At 45.8% G+C, this 22100-nt stretch overlaps 1 protein-coding gene across 19 annotated transcripts in view; it reads right to left on the reverse strand.

Moving 5' to 3' along the window:
* ANKS1A (ankyrin repeat and sterile alpha motif domain containing 1A) overlaps positions 1-22100 on the reverse strand; it is a 1389901-nt gene that overhangs the window by 167396 nt on the left and 1200405 nt on the right. For all 19 annotated transcript variants that reach the window (XR_014978931.1, XR_014978928.1, XR_014978939.1 and 16 more), the window contains 2 exons: positions 10302-10460; positions 8736-8861 (listed from right to left, as the gene is read on the reverse strand). Coding sequence is in view for 16 of the 19 variants with exons in the window: in XM_085645485.1 (XP_085501611.1) it covers positions 8736-8861; positions 10302-10460 (285 nt within the window). In the remaining 3 variants the exon portion in view is untranslated. The remainder of the gene's footprint in view (positions 1-8735; positions 8862-10301; positions 10461-22100) is intronic.

A 22100-nucleotide genomic window follows, 5' to 3' on the forward strand; every position in this document is an offset into this window, starting at 1 on the left:
GGTGAAATGACGTCAGCGCAACCTGCGTGCTGATTGTCATTTCACTGAAAGGGGGGGGGGGGGGGGGGGGGGGGAGCCCTCGGGAGCTGGGGAAGGTCTTCCCCAGCTCCCGAGGCTACAGGGGAGAAATAAAAATAGAAAGCCGTCGTGTGAACACAAGCACCGTTGCGCACGACGGCTCCCGGACGTCGTGCGCATGGAAGGGGTTAATCCACAGACAAAGGGGGCAAAAAGCATAAAAATTAGAAAGGTAAGCCACGCCCATCTCTTAATGTACCGCTATGGTAGAAGTCCCCTGGGGTACGCTTTAAAGCAGTCTCAAAAAGCTATTTTTAACTGCTTGTAATTCCAAATGGGAGATGTATCCCCAGATTTCACTGCCATAAGACACCTTACTAATACACTTGGCCCTATATTATATCTGCAAAAGAGCCCCAATCGGTCTCTTTCCTAATCTTGAGGCGAAGTAAAAAAAATGGCCGTGTTGGCCCGTATTAGTTCTCCTTTCTTCCTGCTTTTTAAGGGCCCCAAATTCATATTGTCATCTAACAGGACCCCCAAATGGAAAAAACATCTTTCGAGGGACTGAGACAGATCCGACCTGGAAAGGATAAGACTTTCTTGAACAAAGTCCCACCTGCATCGCGTAGGATTTGGAATTATTTATCAGCAGGTCTTGTTCTTCCATGACTAAAGCAAAGGAGTTGAGCAGAGTTTGCAGCACCCTCGTGGTTCGAGCCATAAGGATCGCATAATTTGAATACAGAAGTACTGGCAGACCACGCTGGCCCACCTGGGGATAGTTCACCTTGGACTCCACTAATACTCTCTCCAAGTTATTTATGAATAAATTAAACAAGAAAGGGACCAAAATACTCCTTCCATATTGAAAACTGACAGGTAACCTTAAAATCTTGTGTATATCGAATCTCGGCCTTTGTGTCTCTGTGAAGATCCCGCAGGAAGATATCTCTATCCACCCCGATGAACAACAGCCTGCCAGAGCTTAGTTCTGTTGTCGCGGTCAAACGTGGATGACAAGTCCCTAAACGCCAAGTATATAGTACAATGGCGGGCAAACATGTACTTGTTAAGAATCAAGAACAGATTTAAACATTGGTCCATGGTCGACCGTCCTGGACGAAAACTATACTGAGCATCTGCTAAGATATTATTTTCATCTGCCCAAAAAGTCAGTCTGTCTAATAAGATGCGTCCGACTACCTTGACTACAGAATTCAATAGGGAGAGCAGCCTATAGCAATGGGTGCTGTCTCGGTTTCCCTTTTTACCTTTTTAGAAACTGGGATGATGGTAGATAGAGCCCAGGAGCGAGGGGGGGCCGGTTCTCACCGCAGTGTTGATAATGGATGTGAAAGCCGGTACCCACAAGTTCACGTTGGAAATGTAAAGATCGGGGGAATACCATCTGTTCCTGGTGCCTTATTTCTAGATAGCCCAACAATGCCCTTCATAACTGCTTCAGCTGAAAATACCAGGGTCTATTTCCCCAAACCTACTCCAATGGCTGCTGTCTCATCAGGAGGGCACTGGATCGTTTCCTCAAAATGGTGTACCCATTCATCATCCTCTGTAATATGAGCCCCAAGGACATTATCAGCGTCTACTGCCAAGAGGGGGCTATTTATAATGTTACAAAACTTGGAGCTTCTCTTTAAAGTGCTCGCCTCAATAAGCTCACTCCATGCCTCCTCCTTCAGCACAACCTTACGTCTTACTGGTTCGGCTTTGTAAAGACTTTGACAAGTCTTTATTAAGGCGGGATCCCTCGGCCTGTGGCCTACTGCCTCCTTCAACTTCCTAGACGCACAAGAGCAAGCTTAGTCAAACCATCTGGGGGCCAGGTCAAAAGGTCGCCCAGCCAGGCCTTGAGAAGATATGTTATGGTGCTAGAGATGACCTTAAAGGCCTTTATGATGTCACTTGGAACTGTCTGCGGGGCTGTACAGATAGCTAGCTAGCTCCTTTTGACACAAGGCAGATAATGACACATGAGAATCTGTAATTATCTGTCTGTTTTAATCTTCTACCCCTCATCTGTGGCTTTCAGTACCCCCATGTTTCCTACCCTCTTTGTACGCGCAACTAGGGGCCAGCTGATTATGGCACACAGTGGATTATGATCACTATATATACTTGCCTCAATAGAAAAATCCGAAATCCGATAAAAAAGAGCAGTTGAAACAAGAATAAAATTGATAGAGAGTCACATCCCCGCCCTGAAAAAGAGTGGTTAATGGCCTTCCTGCCAGGGTCCATTTTGCACATGGCCGAGATGAGGTCGAATTTGTTTACTAGGGTATTAAGAGAGTCTCCCTGAATGGCATGCTCAAAATGGATTCCAATCAAACTTGAGCAACACAGGTCTTTCAAACCCGTCCCGCTTGGGTCCCAACATAGATGAATATTAAAACCTCCTGCGATCAGTTATTATAATCTCAGAAGCTCTGATTTCTTAAAAACAGAGATATTTTGCAAACATCTGGGAAAGAGAAAGTAGCGTTCTAGAAATTCAAAAGCACCAGTTTACATAGCCCGTCGCTAACTGACAGAGCTTGCAAGCAAGAGTTAGCTGTGGGCACCACGACGGTTCTACACTGTACTGCTAAGGAGACATTAAATATGGTCTTCCTGCCCTTGAAGGGATGGCAGGTACAAAAAAAGACTTGTATCCCTCCACAAATAAAACTGTGCTCAGTGGCCCAGGTTTCCTGTAAACAGATCACATCAAACCTTTGTATCAACAATGTCCATTCAGGATCTGAAATCTTATTTGCCAATCCAGCTATGTTCCATTAAATACATTTACAGTCCTTCCTGACCAGGGGATCGCAGCCTACCAGGACACAGTCACTCGGGTTTGTAGGTGTTGCTAACTCCGCTGGGGCTGCCCCTGACAATCAATCACAATTTTCCAGGGAACCCAGGGGAGCAAACCTGTTGAAGAGAGCTATGTGAAAACCGGCCATCTGCCCTCCGTGCTGGGCCTGTTTGGGGTGCCTCGTGGTGCTCTATCCAGTACACAAAAGTCTAGTTGGAGAAATCTGGGACAGACTAGACTGCCTAACGAGAAGGGAGTACTGGCAACTCGTGCACAGGGAAGTCGAGGAGACTGCTAGCCTGGTTATTGAAGAGGGAACATCCGCCCCTCGACACTCGGATGGTATAGTGGCTAACACACAGGCCAGTGTTAATATGCTGCTGCAGGATCACTTGGCGTTTGTTTACGGAGAGTGCCCTCAGGCTTTCCTGGCCGTGACTGGGAGGTTCCTGTATGATCTGAAGCTCCCACATCTAACGGAGGCACAGGGATGGGGTCTCAAGGACGACCTACAGTTGGAGGAACTGTGGGAGGCTATTGGGGCCATGGCCCACTTTAGGACATTGGGCCCGGACAGGCTCCCTGTGGAGTACTATCAGACGTTCGCTGGTCTGTTGCTGCCCTGTTTGCTCGAGACCCTCCAGGAGTCCAGATGTTCCAGCTTATTCTCACAATCCATGTGGTAAGCACAAATAGTAATGCTCCCTAAACCCGGCAGGTATCCAATGGATCCTGGTTCCTACTATTCCTTATCTATGCAAGGAGTTGATACTAAAATTCTGACCTAGAACCTGGCGATGCACCTGGGACATGTAGTTACCCATCAAGTCCACGAGGATCAAGGCGGCTTCATGCCAGGTATATAATATGCAGTTCCACTACCTGAATCGTACATATCTGATGCCTCAATGCCTCCATAAATTTGAAGCTGCACGGTCTCCCGCTTGCATCCGCTGTGGAGCAGAGCTGGTGTTGTTGCTCCCTATGATATAGGATTGTGCAAGACAACGGAGCTATTAGGATGGGATAGTACAGAAACTATGGGAAGTCACTTGAGTTTGGATTGAGACATTGGTCAAGCACTGCTTGCTGGGAGTACTACTGTCCCCAAAAAAGGGGACACAGATGAACCTTTGGTCTGCACTGCTAGGGCTGGTGCTGGACAAACGCTGTGTCGCAAATCACTGGCCTCTCCCTGACCCCCCCCTCTTTAGACAAATGGAAGGCAGACATGTGCGAATGGGGTGTAGTGGAGGAGCAGTGACAAACTGGTCTGCACTGACAAAAATGCTGAGAGGAATTTGGTGTTCTGGGGAGACATGCTGGAGGGTCTGTTGGCCAAGGGACCGCGCACTCGATAGTCATGGGACCTGCGATTTCTTGGGCAGCCGGGCGACGCTTTGGAGCTGTGATGGCAACGATCCATCATATGACATGGGACTGCGCAAGACTACAGACCTATTGGGATGGGATAGTGCAGAAAATAAGGGGAGTCAATCGAATTTGGATTGAGACATCGGTCAAGCACGTCTTGCTGGGAGTGCTACAGACCCCCAAAAAAAGGACGCGGATAAACCTTCAGTTTGCCCTGCTAGGGCTGGTGCTGGCCAAACTCTGTCGCAATCCACTGGACTCGTCATGGACATCATGCGGTGGCAGGAACCGCAGGGCTTGAAGCCGGTCCATCGCTGGGACATACTTGATGCAACAGGAGTCTACAACCCAAATAAGACTTCGAGAAAAAGTCTCCGGATCTGCGCTAGGCTGGTGTGGAAAAATAAAGAACTGACCTTAGCGGGCATGGGCGGCATCTATGTAGGTCCCGCGACGTCATCCAGATGTCAACGACAGACTCAGAGCCGACCGACGCCAACTAATAACGCGCAGGGGTACTGCTGGATCCAGACTGACGCCTTGGGTAAATTCTAAGGTACTGAATCTACAACTAACTATCTCTATCAGATATAGGCATTATATCTGCAATCTATGATGTTTTTTAGCAATCGTTATGACGAGTAACGAAGGATGCATGACTTGAGACAAACACCAACACCACCATTGTTTTACAAGTAAAACAGTCAATTAAAGATGGTTTGTATTCCCTCTGAACCTTTCATGTTCCTATACAATCTTTAGTCCATTTTACACACAAACTCAGCATAAACAGTAACATATTGCTTATGGAAGAGAAGCACATAACTCTGTTACATGAGAGCAGCCTTAATTAAGGGTGCACACCAGGGTTACATGGATATGTTTTCACTCTCAAATGTAGGATGGGCCCATTTTTGGTGGCCCAGCATGGATAGTTATGCATAAAATTGGGTGACACTATGTGACATTTATATTTCCACTGACAAATGTTCTTTTTCTCATTCCATGCTACCTGTTCAGCGGCCCAACAATGCACAGCAGAAGCTTGAGTTGGACATTGCTGGCCCTATAGGGTTATCCCTACACTAATGAAATGTCCATTAGTTCTCCTCAATTATCATTTCAAATGGCCAGAGATAACATTTTGTGAGCATCCTACTACTAAAGTCATGTTTGATTTCCTTTCAGGTGTGTTTTGTAAAGAAGGTTTCCCCGGATTACTGGTCACAGACAATAGCATGCAGTAGAACTTCCTTAGAAATGAAAGAATATCTCAAAAGATATCATATAAACGACACCAACACTGCAGTGTACGACCAATAATATATTGGTCAAGTTCAATATTTTAACTCTTAAAGGACACAATCAAACAAGCAGCAATCACTGATGCCTCTTGGATTACTATTATCTAAGTGAGACTAAGGGCATTCAGAATTGGCCCTTATGCCACCACCAGTCCATTTCTTTTTTTTTTAAATAAAAAATAGGTTTCCTGTTTTGCAAATTTGCCCCTTTTGCCTTTGTAAACAATGGACTCTAAAAGATTCTAACTTTCTACAAATTTAAATCACAAGGTTCAAATTAAAAAAAGAAAAGACTCCGTCAACAGCACAGAGGTCCTACTAAGAAAGTAAATGTGGGCAATTTTGTCAGAACAATTCCTGTACACATTGGCAAAGGATTTTCCAATTTACTCACCTAGTGACGTCGTAAAAATGAATAATGGCTCCGTTATAACGCAAGATTGCAAGTTTTGGAACATAAGGAGAGTAGCAAAATGGAACAGAGTCAACTTAAAAAAGAACGCAATATCAGTTCCGATATGAATGCCATTATGGCCTTGTGTGTCTCTACCCAAAGAATAACAGAAATCCACATTGTATGCACACTAGACCAGGACAAAAACAAAAAAATCAGGAATAAGTAATAATCACTATATTCAACAATTTGTAATATATCAAAACTGTGTGTGTTTTGTTGGCATGGTAGAAAAAATACTTTTGAAAATCCAAATTTTAATAAAACACTCATGAAAAAACTAATCCCAACGCCCAACAATAACTACTGAATTAATCTAGTGCTGTAAAGCTTTTCAATAACTTGCTGGGTGTATTAAGCTCTATATAAATATATTTATAATAAAACAGGTAAGTCCTTGAAAAGAAGCAGCAGTCATCATCTAGTTTGTTTCCAACATTATCGTGAAGCATTCCGAGAAGATAAACAGCTATAAAACTGGACGCTCGCAGCTCGGAGGGATAACAGAGTACCCTGAATTGAGATTATTAGAACGTAAATGTAAAAGTCTCAGGGCCACAATGATGAAGCCTCTGATCCAAAGGGTGGTGTAGAACTTTCCAAACTAAAACATTGAAACTTTGTCTATTTTTTTGCGTTTTTTTCTTTCACAAAATAAATACAAAGCAATTCAAAACAACTAGACATTGGTATTAAGGGGGAAAACTATGCAAGGGAGTTAAAGAAGGAAGGAAGGAGAGAGAAAAGAAGAGGGCGCACACTAGCATGCTTTACAAGGGAGAACAATTATGTTCTGTCATTCAATTATACAATTGCTCCAATCTTTTAATGTCCGGAGCAGGGCTGTAGCTCGTACTTTTCACTGACCTAATCGATCCTGTAGGCTTTTCCAGTTTCCGAGTCGTTATCTTTGGAGCATCCAAACATTTCATGGAGCAGTACCTTTCTCTCCAAAATGGCAACATGTCTTGCCTTTCGCCACCCTCACAATATAATTATTGATGTATGTCTTAAATGGTTTACAAGTTCTTTCAAATATAAGCATTTTGTCAGCCAGTATTACTGTCAATTGTTTTTCCACTGACTTAATATGCTGAATCGTTTCTCAGCATGTGCCAATGTTATGTTATGTTATGTTATGTTAATTTATTTCTTCTATAGCGCTCGGCATATCCAAGGAGCATCCCGGCGCTTTGATGAAGAATATCGGCAGACAAAACGACACATAACTAAAAAAGCAGACAGAAGAGAAGGATCAAGTTTAGTTAATAAAAAAATGTATTTACTAAAAAGCCACGTTTTAAGCTCTTTTCTAAAAGCAAGGAGACTGGGAGTCTGTCTAAGAGAAAGTGGTAGTTCATTCCACTCCTTCGGGGCAAGGTAGCGGAACGATCGACCTCCCATCCTTGCACGCCTGATAACCGGGACTGTCATTTTGGATAGAAAAGATGATCTCAAAGACCTGCTAGGTACATATCGGGAGAGACGTTTCCTTAAGTACTTAGGGCCAGATCCTTGTAAAGCTTTGAAGGCAAAAGTCAGGCACTTAAAAAGAATTCTTTTAGCGATCGGTAGCCAGTGTAAAGAATTCAGTAAAGCCGTGGCACCTGCTCTTCTCGGGAGCCCGTAAATAGCACGGGCAGCCTAGTTCTGTACCACTTGCAAACGGGTCAAAAGATATTTTGGTAGACCCAAGAGAAGGGCGTTTGCGTAGTCCAGTCGAGATCCGATCAAGGCCTGAACAATAATCTTCCTATGCTGGAAAGATACTAGAGGAAGAAACTTCCTCAGCATCCGTAAAATGCCAAAGCATTTACCTGAGAGGCACAAAACATGTGGCCCAAAGGACAATTCACTGTCCACAATAACTCCCAAATTTTTAGCCTTAAGAGACACATTGTCAGGTGGAAACAGATCTTGTGGCCACCAAGCTTTCCAATCTGGTTCACAGGTGCAACCAAAAAAGAGCAGCTCCGACTTATCGGAATTGCACTTTAATCCATTACACCTGAATTAAATGGGGATTCCAATGGGGACTCCAATGGGGGAGTGGAGTACTTTGCTTCCAACAGAAGGCTAAAGCCATTCTACCAGCCAGCAGGAAATGAGTGATTCATTTTCCCATACGTAAATGCATGGAGTATATTCCCTATCCTCCCCCAAGTGGCTGAGCAATATTACCACTGGATCAAACTGTAGGTCAATGCCTGCTATACCATTTATATCAATGCACAGATTAGGCAGTATTTTAAGACAAGAACAAAAGAGCTTAATAAACCATGGAAATGCTGTTGCAAATTTAACAATTGAGTTTCATGCCAATATGGAAGCATGAGGTACTGCTAAGGATCTCTTACATAGTCCAAAAGTATACTCAAAAACAGCACAGTAATAAAGTGACTGAGCAGAACATTTAATTTGACATAAATTGTGAGGTGAGTTATTGGAAAACTCTCTTGCTCTTTTAACAGATCTCCTGAAATGAAGATTTTAGTTTAGCCTCTTTAGTATTCAATTCCTTCAGATCTTGGATAGGTTTAAAAAAAGAACAAGAGCACTGTCTTATTTTGCAAACGAAATACACAAAACTTTTATGAGGACTCAAAATCAATATGTTTGGTTTGTTTAATATGTAAATCTAGGGCAAAATCACGCTTCTGATAAGAAATTAAATCCTGCATGAACTATCCTCTATAGTGTGGCTAAGCCGCAATATACAACAGGACATTTACACGAGACACGTTTATTCCTGCCCACTTACATTTGCCTCATAGCCACACAAGTCTAAAATAAGTTTCTCAGGCTGGTGCTGCCAGTTTTGTAGTGGTGCATAGGGAGTAGCGAGGCTTGGGGGCCTCAAAGTGAATTTGGACTCGCAATGATCCTCCTGTAAAACAGAAACAGATGAGGTAGTACAAACTTGCATTCACTGGTAAACTCAGCCAACCAAGGACTCCTGCTTATCTCACCACAGTGTGACATGAGCTTTATAGTAAACGGGCTACATTCACTCACTTACATCTGTAAGTGTACTGCACATAGAGGACCTTCGCTTTATAGATTTACTAGACTGTAATTGTTACTGTTGAAAACCATGTTGAAAGAATAAGTACAAACAAAAATCTGGATCTGTAGATTTGACCCTCTGAAGGAGAAGAATTAGGAAGTAAGTTTTGTGTAGAGTCTGTGGCTAAAAAATATACTGCAATATTCTTTTTGTGAAGAATATGGACTGTTCGTTAACAGTCAGTTTGCTAAGAATTAGATCACCTGCAAAGAGCTCAAACTATGGCCCATCTGCATTTATGAGCAATTGCAAGCAATGGCACAGGTTTAATTTTCAGCCCCAGCTTGCTATCAATGGCACACCCTGATCTCGATCCTAACCGAGTCTCAAACTCTAATTCTTTACTCATCACTTTTCCTGCTACTTTTTCCTTCTCCCAAACTCCCTTGCTGTACCTGCCCACCACAACCAACCAGGAGAGCTCACAGTGATAGAGATTTGTACAAATTTCCTCTGTAATATTTTGCGATCAATAACTGTTGTCTTTCTAAAGCCTTCATAATATTGGTCAAAATGCAAGCAGGCACAGGGCAACTTTTCCATTCTCCTATCCTACAACCCACAGAGGCAGCAGGTAGTATACATGGAACCAATATATTTTATTTTTAAAAAACTGTGCCACTGAGGGTCAAATATGGAAGACAAAGCAATTAAAACAAAGGAATAACTAATTACAAGACACTGATAATTATAAGTAGCATTGGGAATCTTGTGTGTGATTGTCAGAATTCCTATGGTTTAAATGTTCTCAGGTTTATCCCAGGAATGTACAATTCTACTATGAACCAGGTTGAAAGAAGAAGTAATCTCACTAATACTGTTATAATGACTTCTGAGGAAGAAAGAAAATTCAATTCCTTCTTCTCTGGCATAGGCCTTAAAAACTAAATGCCAACCAACAAGGTCAAGTCCTAACAGCAGAAAGAAATTGATCAGTGACTAGTATAAGAAACAACTATTGCTACAAGAAGACTATCACTTGTAAAGACAAAAATATGGAAACTTCAACTAACTCAAGCTAAATAGATGCATTGCAAGCTTTGCCATTTGATAATACTGTGAGCCCTGCCTTAATCTGGAATATTCTGTTGGATGCAGTAAATTGAGTAGAAGAAATCTAGAAACCTGTTGGAACATTTCGTAGAAATCTAGATAGCTCCACTCTCTTAGCAATTTGACAGTTCTACATATAAATAAGCTTATAATCAGGGATGCTCAACCCTAGGAAAAGAAAAAAGAAATGCCCAAAATGGATCTGACCTGCGATGCAGCTCTGTCAAGTCTATGGTGTGATGCCAAGTCATGGGAGCCATCCTGCCGCCTACGCCCAGCATCCCCTGGTGGGAGTAAATGCTCGGTGGACTTCCATGTGCACGACTCGTACAGGCTCATGGGGTGGGACACCTGGGACTGGAGATCCTACTCGAAAGGAATAAACATGGACAAAAAGGAGAGCCAGTTAGAAAGGAATAGACAACCTTTCATGGAACGGAAAATTTCTTTAAAGCAACCTTATTACTAAAATGGAATAAGGCAGAAATCGGAGGAGAGAGAAAGGGAATGGGGTGCAAAAAGGAATAAGATTTCAAGAGTGGCAGAAATGCTAGAGTTCTCAAGACAGTTGGAAGGGCGATTTTCCAGTTTCTTTACGGGAAAGTGAAAATATATAGATGGTAACAAAAACAACCAGATATCAAACAGCATCAAGATTTAGTCACCAGAATTTCTCTCCATTACTGTCCACTGTTGTATGAGCCATAATCCAACTCACTTTATTACTAATAGAAAATTCCTATTTTAATTTACAAAAGGTTAACACCTGTATTTTACAATCAAAGTGGAGAGCTATCCACTCAAACATGCCTGTATTAAATCATTTAAATGTTTACACTATTTCACAGCTAAAAGTTATTCAATGATTGGTACATTTTTCTAGCTTTATTTAATATTTCTTTCCTCATACACCAATACAATCAGTGGAGGTCAACAATTACAAAGAAGCAAGGGTAATTGTAGGAGAGTAGGATCTGCCTCTTATTTTGCCCCCACTTTTTTTCTGATGTTTACACTGGATTCTGGCTATAGTCTGGCTGGGACCCTGCTAATCAGGGCCCCAGCCTCTCTGTTCTCTCTAAACAACTTGGAGTGCATATTAAGTGCACTAGTGATTGGATACTGTGGTACCTTATGAGCCCCCAATATATGGTACCTTAGGTGCCAAGGGCATAGGTACTTCACATGCCTACCAGGGGCTGAACCATGTATTATGCCACCCCTGGGAAGCAGACTAAATCTGACACCACAGGCCTGCTACTGCAGCCTGGGTGAGGTGGTGCTAGCACTCCTCACTGAGATATAGGTTCACTATATCTCTCCCTGCACACACATTTAAACCTATCAGTCACCCCTAAGGCAGGCCCTATCAATCCTGAGGGCAGGGTGCTTGGTTGCCTGAGCAGGGCCCCTCTGCAGCTCTCAGAGTCTATTCTCTGGGGCGGTTTGTGAATGCGGTAAAACCATATACTCTTAAGTGCATTATAACCTCGCGGTAAATGCTAACTTTGAGATGGCTGCATCAAAATGAATATGCTACTTAGCAGTATGCATCTGTTCTTGGCATGTGCTGACATTCATATCTGTGCATAGATCGCCGCCTAGTGTTGGGTCCGGATGATTGCACATTGTTGTCCTGGAAGAGTCTTCGAAGTATCACGAGATAGGTGACTCCTCCCCTGGACTACAGTGCGCATGGGCATCCTCTCCATCCTTAGATTGTTTTTCGCCATTGTGGCAGTGATGGAGTAGATACAGTAAGTGATGACCATGCTATACAGTAATTCTGAGTGCTGCAGCCGCTACAGGCGCCGGGGAGGAGGGTGGGCGATATGAATGTCAGCAGCCCTACATGCCAAGAACAGATGCATACTGGTAAGTAGCATATTCAGTTCGAGGCATGTGGGCTGCTGAATTCATATCTGTGCACAGAATACATAGCAGTACCTCCATTAGCGGTGGCTACCCGTGCCAGCTGCAGCAGTCTGAAAAAGAGTTTTGAGAACAGCCTGTCCTACAGCTGCCTGCTGTTTTGAGTGTACATCTACCCAGTAGTGTTTGGTAAATGTATGTATAGTGGACCATGTGGCTGCTCTACATATTTCCTGTAATGGAATGTTTCCTAGGAAAGCCATGGACGCTCCTAACTTTCGTGTTGAGTGGGCTCGTGGGGGAATCGTTAATGTGCGTTTAGCTTTTTGATAGAAAATTTGAATACATTTAACGATCCATCTGGCTATCCCTGCTTTGGAAATGGCGTTGCCCTTGTGTTGGGGAGAAAAGGCAACGAAAAGTGGTTTTGTTTTCCTAAAGTCCTTAGTTCTGTCTATATAGTACATGAGGGCCCTCTTTACATCTAGTGTATGGAGCATTCTCTCTGCGACATTCTGTGGATTTTGAAAGAAAACAGGCAGTTCAATAGTTTGATTCATGTGGAACTGCGATATCACTTTGGGCATGAATTTGGGGTTGGTACGTAGTACAACCCTGTTTGCGTGAACCTGTATGAATGGCTCTTGAATGGTTAGTGCCTGGAGTTCACTAACTCTTCTTAACGAAGTGATTGCCACTAGGAAAGCTACTTTCCAGGTGAGGAATTGAATCTCACATGAATGGAGAGGTTCAAAGGGTGGACCCATTAATCTGGTGAGGACCAAATTGAGGTTCCACACCGGTGCCGGTGGGTGTCTTGGGGGAATTATTCGTTTGAGTCCCTCCAAGAAGGCTTTGATGGCAGGCACTCTGAATAAAGAGAGGTGCTGCCTGTTTTGGAGATAGGCTGCTATCGCGGTTAAATGGATACGTATTGTGTTGTATGCAAGATTGCATCGGTATAGGTGTAAGAGGTAACAGATGATGTTTTGAATGGATGCGTCCAGCGGGTTAATGTCATTGTTGCTGCAGTAAATGACAAACCTCTTCCATTTAGCCGCATAGCAAGCTCTGGTCGTGGGTCTCCTGGCCTCCTTGATGATATTCATACATTCTGGAGGCAGGTTTAGGTAGCCAAACTCTAAGACCTCAGGAGCCAGATTGCCAGGTTCAGCTGTTGCGGATCTGGGTGCTGAATTTCGCCATGGTTCTGTGTTAAAAGTGCGGGTTTGATCCGCAGCTTTTGATGCGGCACCACGGAAAGTTCTAGAAAGGTGGTGTACCATGGTTGGCGCGCCCATGTGGGAGCAACTAGGATGAGCGTTAGTGAGTGCTGTCGCAGTTTGCGTGCCACTAGCGGTATCAATGGCGCTGGGGGAAAAGCGTACGCAAATCTGCCGGACCAGTTCATCCATATCGCATTGCCCTGAGACTGCGGATGTGGGAACCTGGCGGCAAAGCTTTGGCATTTTGCGTTTTCGTTTGTGGCGAATAGGTCTATCTCTGGCTGACCCCACTGTTGGAAGTACGGTTGGAGAACTGACGGATGTAGCTCCCACTCGTGCATCTGGTGGCTGTGTCTGCTGAGCAGATCCGCCATCTGGTTGTCCTTGCCTGGGAGGTGTTCCGCCATGAGGAATATGTTCCTCTGAATGGCCCACTTCCACATGCTCTGAGCCAGATGAGACAACTGTGGAGAGTGTGTTCCTCCCTGCTTCTGTATGTAGTACATGGCAGTCATGTTGTCCGTCCGGATCAACACGACTTTGTTGCACAAGTGTACTTTGAATGCCTTCATGGCTAGGAAGATTGCCATCAGTTCCAGAACGTTGATGTGCATCTTCTTTTGTTGCGTCGTCCATAGTCCCTGCACTGTGTAAGTGAGTACATGAGCTCCCCGACCCTGGAGAGAGGCGTCCGCCGTCAGTATTATTTGTGGAACAGGCTCTTGGAACGGTCGGCCCTTGCAAAGGTTTTGTGGATTCCACCAATGCAGAGAGTTGTATGCCCGACCGCTCACCAACACTAGGTCTTTTAATTGTCCGTGAGCCTGATTCCATTGACGTGCTAAGCACTCCTGAAGCAGGCGCATATGTAGTCTCGCGTGCGGGACTATGAAAATGCAGGAGGCCATCATGCCTATCAACTGCATGAACACTCGCGCAGGAAGGGAGTGTTGAGGTTTGAACTTGGAGATCAGCAGTTGCATGCTGTCGATCCTCACTAAATTTGGCTGAGCTGTGGCTGCCAGAGTGTTTATGGTCGCGCCCAGGTACTGTCGTACGTGTGCGGGTTGGAGATGTGATTTTGGGTAATTTAGTGAGAATCCCAGACTGTGAAGAAGGTGAATGGTGAGGGACATGTGGCTGGTACATTGCTGGGCTGACTTTGCCTGAACAAGCCAGTCGTCCAGGTAAGGGAAGACGTGAATGTGTTGTCTCCGTAGATGTGCAGCCACTGTTGCTAGGCACTTGGTAAAGACCCTGGGTGCTGTTGTTACTCCGAAGGGGAGAACTTTGAACTGATAGTGATGCCCCTGAATAGTGAACCTGAGATATTTCCTGTGTGATGGGTGTATGGGTATGTGGAAATACGCATCTTTTAGGTCCAGTGTGGCTAGGAAGTCTCCCTGACTGAGTAGCGGGAGAAACTGCTGTAGGGTGAGCATATGGAAATGCTCTGAGAGAATGTAGTGGTTGAGGGGTCTCAGGTCTAGTATAGGTCTGAGCGACCCGTCCTTTTTTGGGATTAAGAAGTACAGAGAGTACACCCCTGTCCCCTGTTGGTTGACGGGCACGACCTCTATTGCACCTTTTTGCAGCATACTTAGCACTTCCTGCTGCAATAATGCCAAGTGCTCTACGGACATAGGACGGTGCTTTGGCGGTATGTTGGGTGGAGTGGACGTTAATTCGAGACAGTAACCGTGCTGGATAATGTCCCTGACCCACCTGTCTGTGGTGATGGTTTACCATGCTGACAGGAACTGTTGGAATCTCCCCCCGACAGGTGTTATGTGGTCAGGGGGCAGGGAGAGGGCGTCACTGTTTGTTTTTGGGGGAGGACCGGGTGTTGCCGTAACCACGTCCTCTGCCCTTGGTGCTGGAGCCACGATATCCACCTCTGGTGGTTTTATCATAGGTACTTTGTGTGCCCCCTGTAGTGTACTGCTGCTGTGACCCCTGACCTCTAGCTGCTCCTCTATTCCCGGGGCGACGAAAGGAGCCACTACGAAACTGCTGCGTCTGCAGAGCCCCCATTGATTTCGCATTGTCAGTGTCTTTTTTAATTTTCCTCGAGGGTAGTGTCAACTTCAGGGCCAAATAAATAGTCTGGGTTGACCGGTTGATTTAAGATATTGTTCTGAATCTCAGGCTTGAAGCCTGAGATTCTCAACCACGCGTGTCTCCTCAACATGACGCCTGTGTTGATTGCCCTCACCGCTGTGTCGGCTGCATCCAGTGCGCACTTGATGGATGCATTGGTAAGGAGTTGCCCCTCTCTTATAAGGAGCTCCGCTGCCTCTTTATAGTCATATGGCAAATGTTGTAGTAGTGACTCTAGTGTGTCGTAGTGGGACCTATCATAACGGGCCAGGAGTGCCTGTGTGTTGGCAATGCGCCAGATGTTTGCTGCTTGCGCTGCAATCCGTTTGCCTGATGTCTCCAGCACTTTGGACTCCTTGTCTGGGGGAGGAGCATCACCCGTTGTTTGTGAGTGGGCTCTTTTGCGAGCATTAGCAACAACCATGGAGTCTAAAGGTAACTGACCCTTAATGTACATAGGGTCTCCGGGTGCAGGCTTGTATTTTTTTTCAATCCTGGGGTTTAGCACCCGTGCCCTGGTTGTTTCTTTAAAAATGTCTTTTGCAGGTTTTAGAACTCCTTTTAACATGGGCAGAGTCTTGACAGTTTTTTCGGAAGAGGCCAAAGTGTCCACCAAGAAGTCGTCTTCGACAGTGTCAGAATGGAGTTCTACTCCATGATTGACAGCAGCCCGTTCTATGAGGGCATTAAAGGCAGCAGTGTCCTCTGTGGGAGATTTCTTTATGTTATAAAGCTGCGTGTCATGGGTATCTGGTGCGGTACCCTGGTCGGTGGGGTCATCCCATGCCTGATCTGGGTCTTGCAAGTGATCATCAGGATCGATATCCCCAGGGTAGGTGGTATCATCCCCTACATAGTCCTCTCCTGCGTCTGCCTCTGAAGGCGTAGGAGAAAAGGACGGTGGATCCTGATGGAAGGGTTGAAAATGTTCATGAAGCACTGGCTCTGATCCTGCCGGCAATTTGTGTTTGAGAGGAATTTTGTAGGAGTCCAATCCTCTCTCTGGCGTGATTTTCCGCTTGCGGAGCATCAACCTACTAGTGTTGGCGTCGATAAATTGTGGCTGTGAAGGCTCGAAATCTGTTTGCCCAGTGGATGGGGACTGTGTTTGGCGGACACGTGTCCGAATCTCGAACAGTTTCGGCGCCGTGGGCGGCGGCAACCCAAACGTGATGTTGGCCGGCGCAGAGTGTGCTTTCGAAGCCTTGTGCGTGTCGGGACCAGACGTAGAGTGGAGGGCTGCCCGTTCTCTGATGCGTGGCAACGATGCCGAGACCTGTTGCACGGTGAACGCAGATGGCTCCTTGGACCCGATCGTCACCTTGGAGGTAGGCGTTGAAGCGGCATCCGACTTCTTTGCAGTCATGGGGTCATCGATCCGAAGGGAGGTATCGACGCTCGTCGGAGTCGATGACTTGGCAGGCGCCGCCGTCTTAGACGTCGATGCAGACGGGGTGACCACCTTGACTTTGGTGGTTTGGGCCGTAGTCTTCGGTGCCAGAGGCCGAGGCGCCTTGTGGGGACCGAGGGCCTTCTTCTTCGGCTCCGCACCCGTATCCGCTGCGGTGAGCTCGGCAACGAAATCCCTTTTTGCGCGGTCGGAGCCGATGACCTTTGCCGGCGTCTAAGGAGTGGAGGGCTTCGAGGCCTTCGAGCCGATCACAACCAGTTTCACTTTCGGTTTCGATGGAACTGGTGCGATGGATGGTTTCGGTTTCGCTGAAGGGAATCCAGTCGTCTTCGATAATAATGGCTCTTGCGAAATGTTCGAGGCCGGGCCTGGAGGTGGGGCCGAAGAACCGTGAGATTGATCTTGGGTAAGGCCCGAAGGCGATCCCTCGACCTGAGCCTTATGACGACTTATTTTTTCGGCCTCCGTATAGACGGGTTGGCCTAGCTCTTCGCTGGAGCTATCTTCCTCGGCCCCAAGGGCCTCATCGTCGTCTCCTACCTCTTCGACGACTTCTTCTCCCTGAAAGATCACCTCATCGTCGTCTTCCGATCGGGAGTCGTGTTCGGAAGCGGGGCTGGAGTCTACGTCTTCCACGCTCTCGACGTCCTCGTCTTCGGTGCTAAAGATGTTGGCTGGGGAAGGCGCCGATTGCTGCGCCTCCAATCTCGCTGCCCGTCGATTCCGGAGAGTCTTCTTCGAGCGGAATCGGGCACAGGCCATACATTTCGACTCATCGTGATCCGGTGAGAGACATTTGTTGCATACCGGGTGGACGTCGATGTGTGGGTATTTCGCGTGGCATAAAGGACACCTTTTGAAGGGAGTCCTCGATTCCATCGTCGATCGAAGTTCGATGTTCGGACCAAGCGGATCCGAAAAGCTTGAAGAAGGTGCTAAAGCACTAAAGAAACCAGTCGATACCGAACGGGAACAGTACCGACAAGAACTAAAGGCCTTTTGGCCTTAAACTGAATTTTCCTAACTTGAGCTAAGATAAGCACATCCGAACCCAATGGCGGAAAAAAACAATCTAAGGATGGAGAGGATGTCCATGCGCACTGTAGTCCAGGGGAGGAGTCACCTATCTCGTGATACTTCGAAGACTCTTTCAGGACAACAATGTGCAATCATCCGGACCCAACACTAGGCGGCGATCTATGCACAGATATGAATTCAGCAGCCCACATGCCTCGAACCATGTTGTGTTTGGTGTCAAACGCTTTGGAATCATACCCCCACACCAGTAACTGGTGTGAGAGTATGATCCAACCCTTCTAGAGGGATAGACCTGTACCTACTGTGGAAACACAGTAGAATCCTGAAGAGCCCTGGCATCACAAAATGGATGCCACCAGTCACAGACACTGGGCTGCCCTCCTGCTGATGACCGAAACTTGCAGTGGAGGAGGCCCAACAATAGGTATCCTGTCACAGGGAGGTGTGACCACCTTCCAGACAGGGTTTAGTGTATTGGGGCTGGGTGGGTGCTCTCCTAGAGTGCATGAAAGTCCTGCACTGGGGAAGCAGTAGGCTCCTCTGTGCATACACCAGTTCAAACCAGCTCAGGGGCTACCTGCCCCTGCTCTGGCGCGAAACTGGACTAAGGGAAGTGGGTGTAGCCACCCACTCCCCCTGACCCTCCCATAGGTGGGGTCATAGAGCTAGTCCCTCCCTTCCTTTCAGTATAAGTTAGGGAACTCTTGCCATTGCAAACTAGATATCCCTGGACGACGCTCTGAAGAAGAATCCTGGACCTTCGACGTTCCATTACCTCTGGAAGACGGAAGAATCTCCCTTGGAGTCAAGGAGTGACTCCCCTGCTTGGCAGGCACCAAATCTTGCAATCAACTGTCGCAAACTTTCCCGCTCCCACCGAAGTCCGAAGTCCCTGCAGCCCAGAAAGAGGATTTCCTGACTTCTCCAAGGCCATCGTGAGTCCCCAGCGACGCTGAGGCAAGTGGACCCCACGAGTGACGAGGAACCGCAATACCTGGGTACCGTGCACTATTTTCAACTGCAACCCCTTCACGACGTTCTACGAACCTGTGCTTTGGGCCACGTGTGGTCCAAGCCTCCAGCAGGAATCCCTCCAAAGATCAGAGGCCTACCCCGTCCCGAGTGACCGTGGGCCCCTGTTGAGTGGATCCCCCCCGAGGCGTCTTTGCGATCCCTTGCCGGTTGGCTTGTGGGTCCCAAGAAGACTTTTCTACAGTTCCAAAGGGCTCCCCTGGTTGCTCCAGGCCTGCCCTGACTTACCCTTGCTGGGTGAGTCCCTCAGACCTTGCTGGTCTGCACCGCTGACTTTTTATCCTTTCCACGAGACTTGCTGTTACCAAGGCTTGTTGGCTCCAATCTGGTCACCGACACCGCAGTAAGCTGCAGACTTCGTGGGACACGCTGAATCCAGCTCCTGGTCATCGTCGACGCCTCCTGGACCTCGTGGCTGAAGAGTCAAGACACCCGTGGATCACCTGAAATCACCCGACGACTGTGTGCATCCATCTTCCTTGACCCGGGTCACTGCCAAGTGACTTTGAACACTGTCCCCTCTGCTTTCAGGTCTTCCTTCTTCTGAATCCAGCCTTGGATTCCACCGGACACTTATCCTGTCTTCACAAGCAGCAAGTCTTCTTTGGCTCCCATTGAAAACGACGCCGCGACCGGACACCAAAAGACACCTATGCACCCGGCTTCCCTGGGTGAGGTAACTCCAGCACTACGGTGCTCCTGTGGGTGTTGGCTCTAGAACTACTTACCCTGTAAGTGACTTGCTTGTAGACTCTCCCGAAGTATTCTAAAACTCTTAATTTCCATTCGCGACTTGCTCCATTGAAGTCAATAGGGATTCGCGGCTGTGTTCTCACACTGCATGCGTCTCCCGTGGGTCCTTTACTTACCTGCCTTGGGTGCTTTCTTTAAAGGTTGTCTTAAACCTACTACCATAAGAGTCGAATTGTACTGGTGCAAGGTGTCCACTTTAATTAGTGAACAGCATATACCAGGCCAACTTCTCACAGTAATGCTGTTGAATAAAAACACAATATATTAACCACTAAAATTGGCTGTGCATGCTGGTTATTAACCATTGTGTTACTGGTCTGCCAGTCCTAATGTTGCAGGACCTTTGTTATGCATGACAATATTTCAGACAAAACAGAGCATTTATTAGTCTTCAGGTAAACACGATTTGATTTGCCTACAGCTGAATAACTGTATTAGAAGCAATTTACTTGCAGCAAATGTTCCTCTACTTGACATCTATATTACATTGCATTCAAATGTTGTGCATCAATCCGCCATCTACTAGCTGGATTCATCATTGTAATGTTTTGTGAATGTTGACTATTGTGGGTGCTGCTTGTGAACAAATTGTTGTAATTCATAGCCATCCCAAATTTAAGATGCAGCAAATTCCTTTATACCAAAATAGTCAACAAATCCAGGAATTGCAGTATATTTTCCATTGTGCATAAACAGCAAGGTTACAGAAACTGTGCTATTGCGATATTAAACAACATGTAAAACGTGAATGACAAACCAGAACAAAAAACAGTTTTTGATCAGGTTGGGATGAATATGCAAGGAATTGAAGGATGAAATGGGCTCAGAATAGGGTGCTATCTATTGACGAATATGTGAGTCCAGGATACGTCTGCCTCTAAATACCCCATGGGACACAGGATGCCCAAGGATTAGAACATGAAAAGGACAATGAACTCTGTTGGTGTGTAAATGTGGCATGCATAACCATGTGTTTGTCCAGCACGCTGTAGCTAATGCAACAGGGAAAGCATACAAGAGGAAATGCCCAAGAACAAATTATATGGGTCTGGTGTTGATGGTCCTGAAGAAGACCCAGTTTTTGATGCAGAGATCAGCGCTGCCTTCATTTTAAGGTTGAGCCCACCCAGACATAGGTGTCTGAGTGAGAGCTCGTTGGTGAAGCATGCCACTACATATTTCTAGTGAGTGAGAGTTCTTTTAACAAATAGGAAGGATTCCCTCTTTGGAAGGGTGGTCCATTGGCTCTAGAAAAAGATCTCAACTAACTAGTGGATTCCCTCTATTTTGCTCCGGTTCAATGAGGAATAAAAGGCAGAGTTTCATTTAAAGGAGCAAGTACATTAAATTAATGGAATTTTGACAGCTAGAGACTTGGGCATTACAAACGTGAGGAGGGGAGTCTACCTTATTCATAGGATTTGATTTCTGCAGAACGAGTACCACTCATTATGACAGAGAATATACATACACACACATTGATTTCAGAGAAAGATTGTAGCATTTACTCTTAATATGCTTCAATACATAGCCTTTAAAAACGTTATTGCTGTTGCTATTTCATGACTTTAACAACAGCCATTTTGTTTTTCATAGCCAGAAAAACACAATAACAAAAATAGTTTTCTTCTTAAATACTGTATCTTTTATGGGGTAGTTCGTTGTCATTTCGTAACAAAAGACAAAATAGCAAAATGGGCCTATTTTAAAATTCAGCTGTATCACCCACTGCTATCAATATTTTGCGCATAGGCCAAATAAATCATCCCTAATAGAGTAGTACAAATGCTCCTCATTAAGTGAGGTCATGAATTCACTCATTAGGAGTCATGTTCACAGGATGTATAGTCAAAAAGAGGGACTAAGGGCTTTTATGAGATCCAGCATACATGCCCAATCAAGATCAAAGCTAAACGGGTATGCAGTTCCTAACAGGGAGGGGTGGAAGTGAAGTTACAGTAAGACAATGGGTTGTGCTCTAAGAAGGGAGGCAATGGGAATTCCTCCTTTCAGAATTAGGGCCCTCACACACCCAGCCCGCTGGGTGTCAGGCTTCATCATAGGGCATGCTCCTCGTCAGGTCGGCGCTGCAATACCTGATGGGCACCCTATGAGGGACTCTTTGGCGGAGATCTTTTATTCCTTGCCGTTTGGTGTTGTGGGTGTAAAGGAGCTAAAAGTGTAGATGTGTGTGAGGTTAAGGTCAACAGACCGTGTGGATTAAAACAGGAAATGGAAGATCAGGCAGAACAATTTTAATTATCCTGTCTCCCAACCTGGTTAAAAAAAATGGAGTGGCGACTACCTGAAGTGATGTTTCAGGGTGTTGCCATCAGTTTCTTGTGGTTGACATGTTTCGTGCCTGTTAGTCGAAATGATCAGGTGGCAATTCTTCAGGACCAAATATGTGAGTTTCTCTATCTACACTGCATGTGTGGTATTCAGGTGTACTAACCGCGATATACCGCAAATGACATCGAAAGGTGAATTACCTGTAGCTGTAATGGCCAACCTAATAGAAAACAAAACAGTAACATTAAACAGTGATCGTCGTCTTGTCCATTGATCATAAGA

This window comes from Triturus cristatus, chromosome 1_1, assembly GCF_964204655.1.
Source record: "Triturus cristatus chromosome 1_1, aTriCri1.1, whole genome shotgun sequence".
Classification (NCBI taxonomy): domain Eukaryota; kingdom Metazoa; phylum Chordata; class Amphibia; order Caudata; family Salamandridae; genus Triturus; species Triturus cristatus.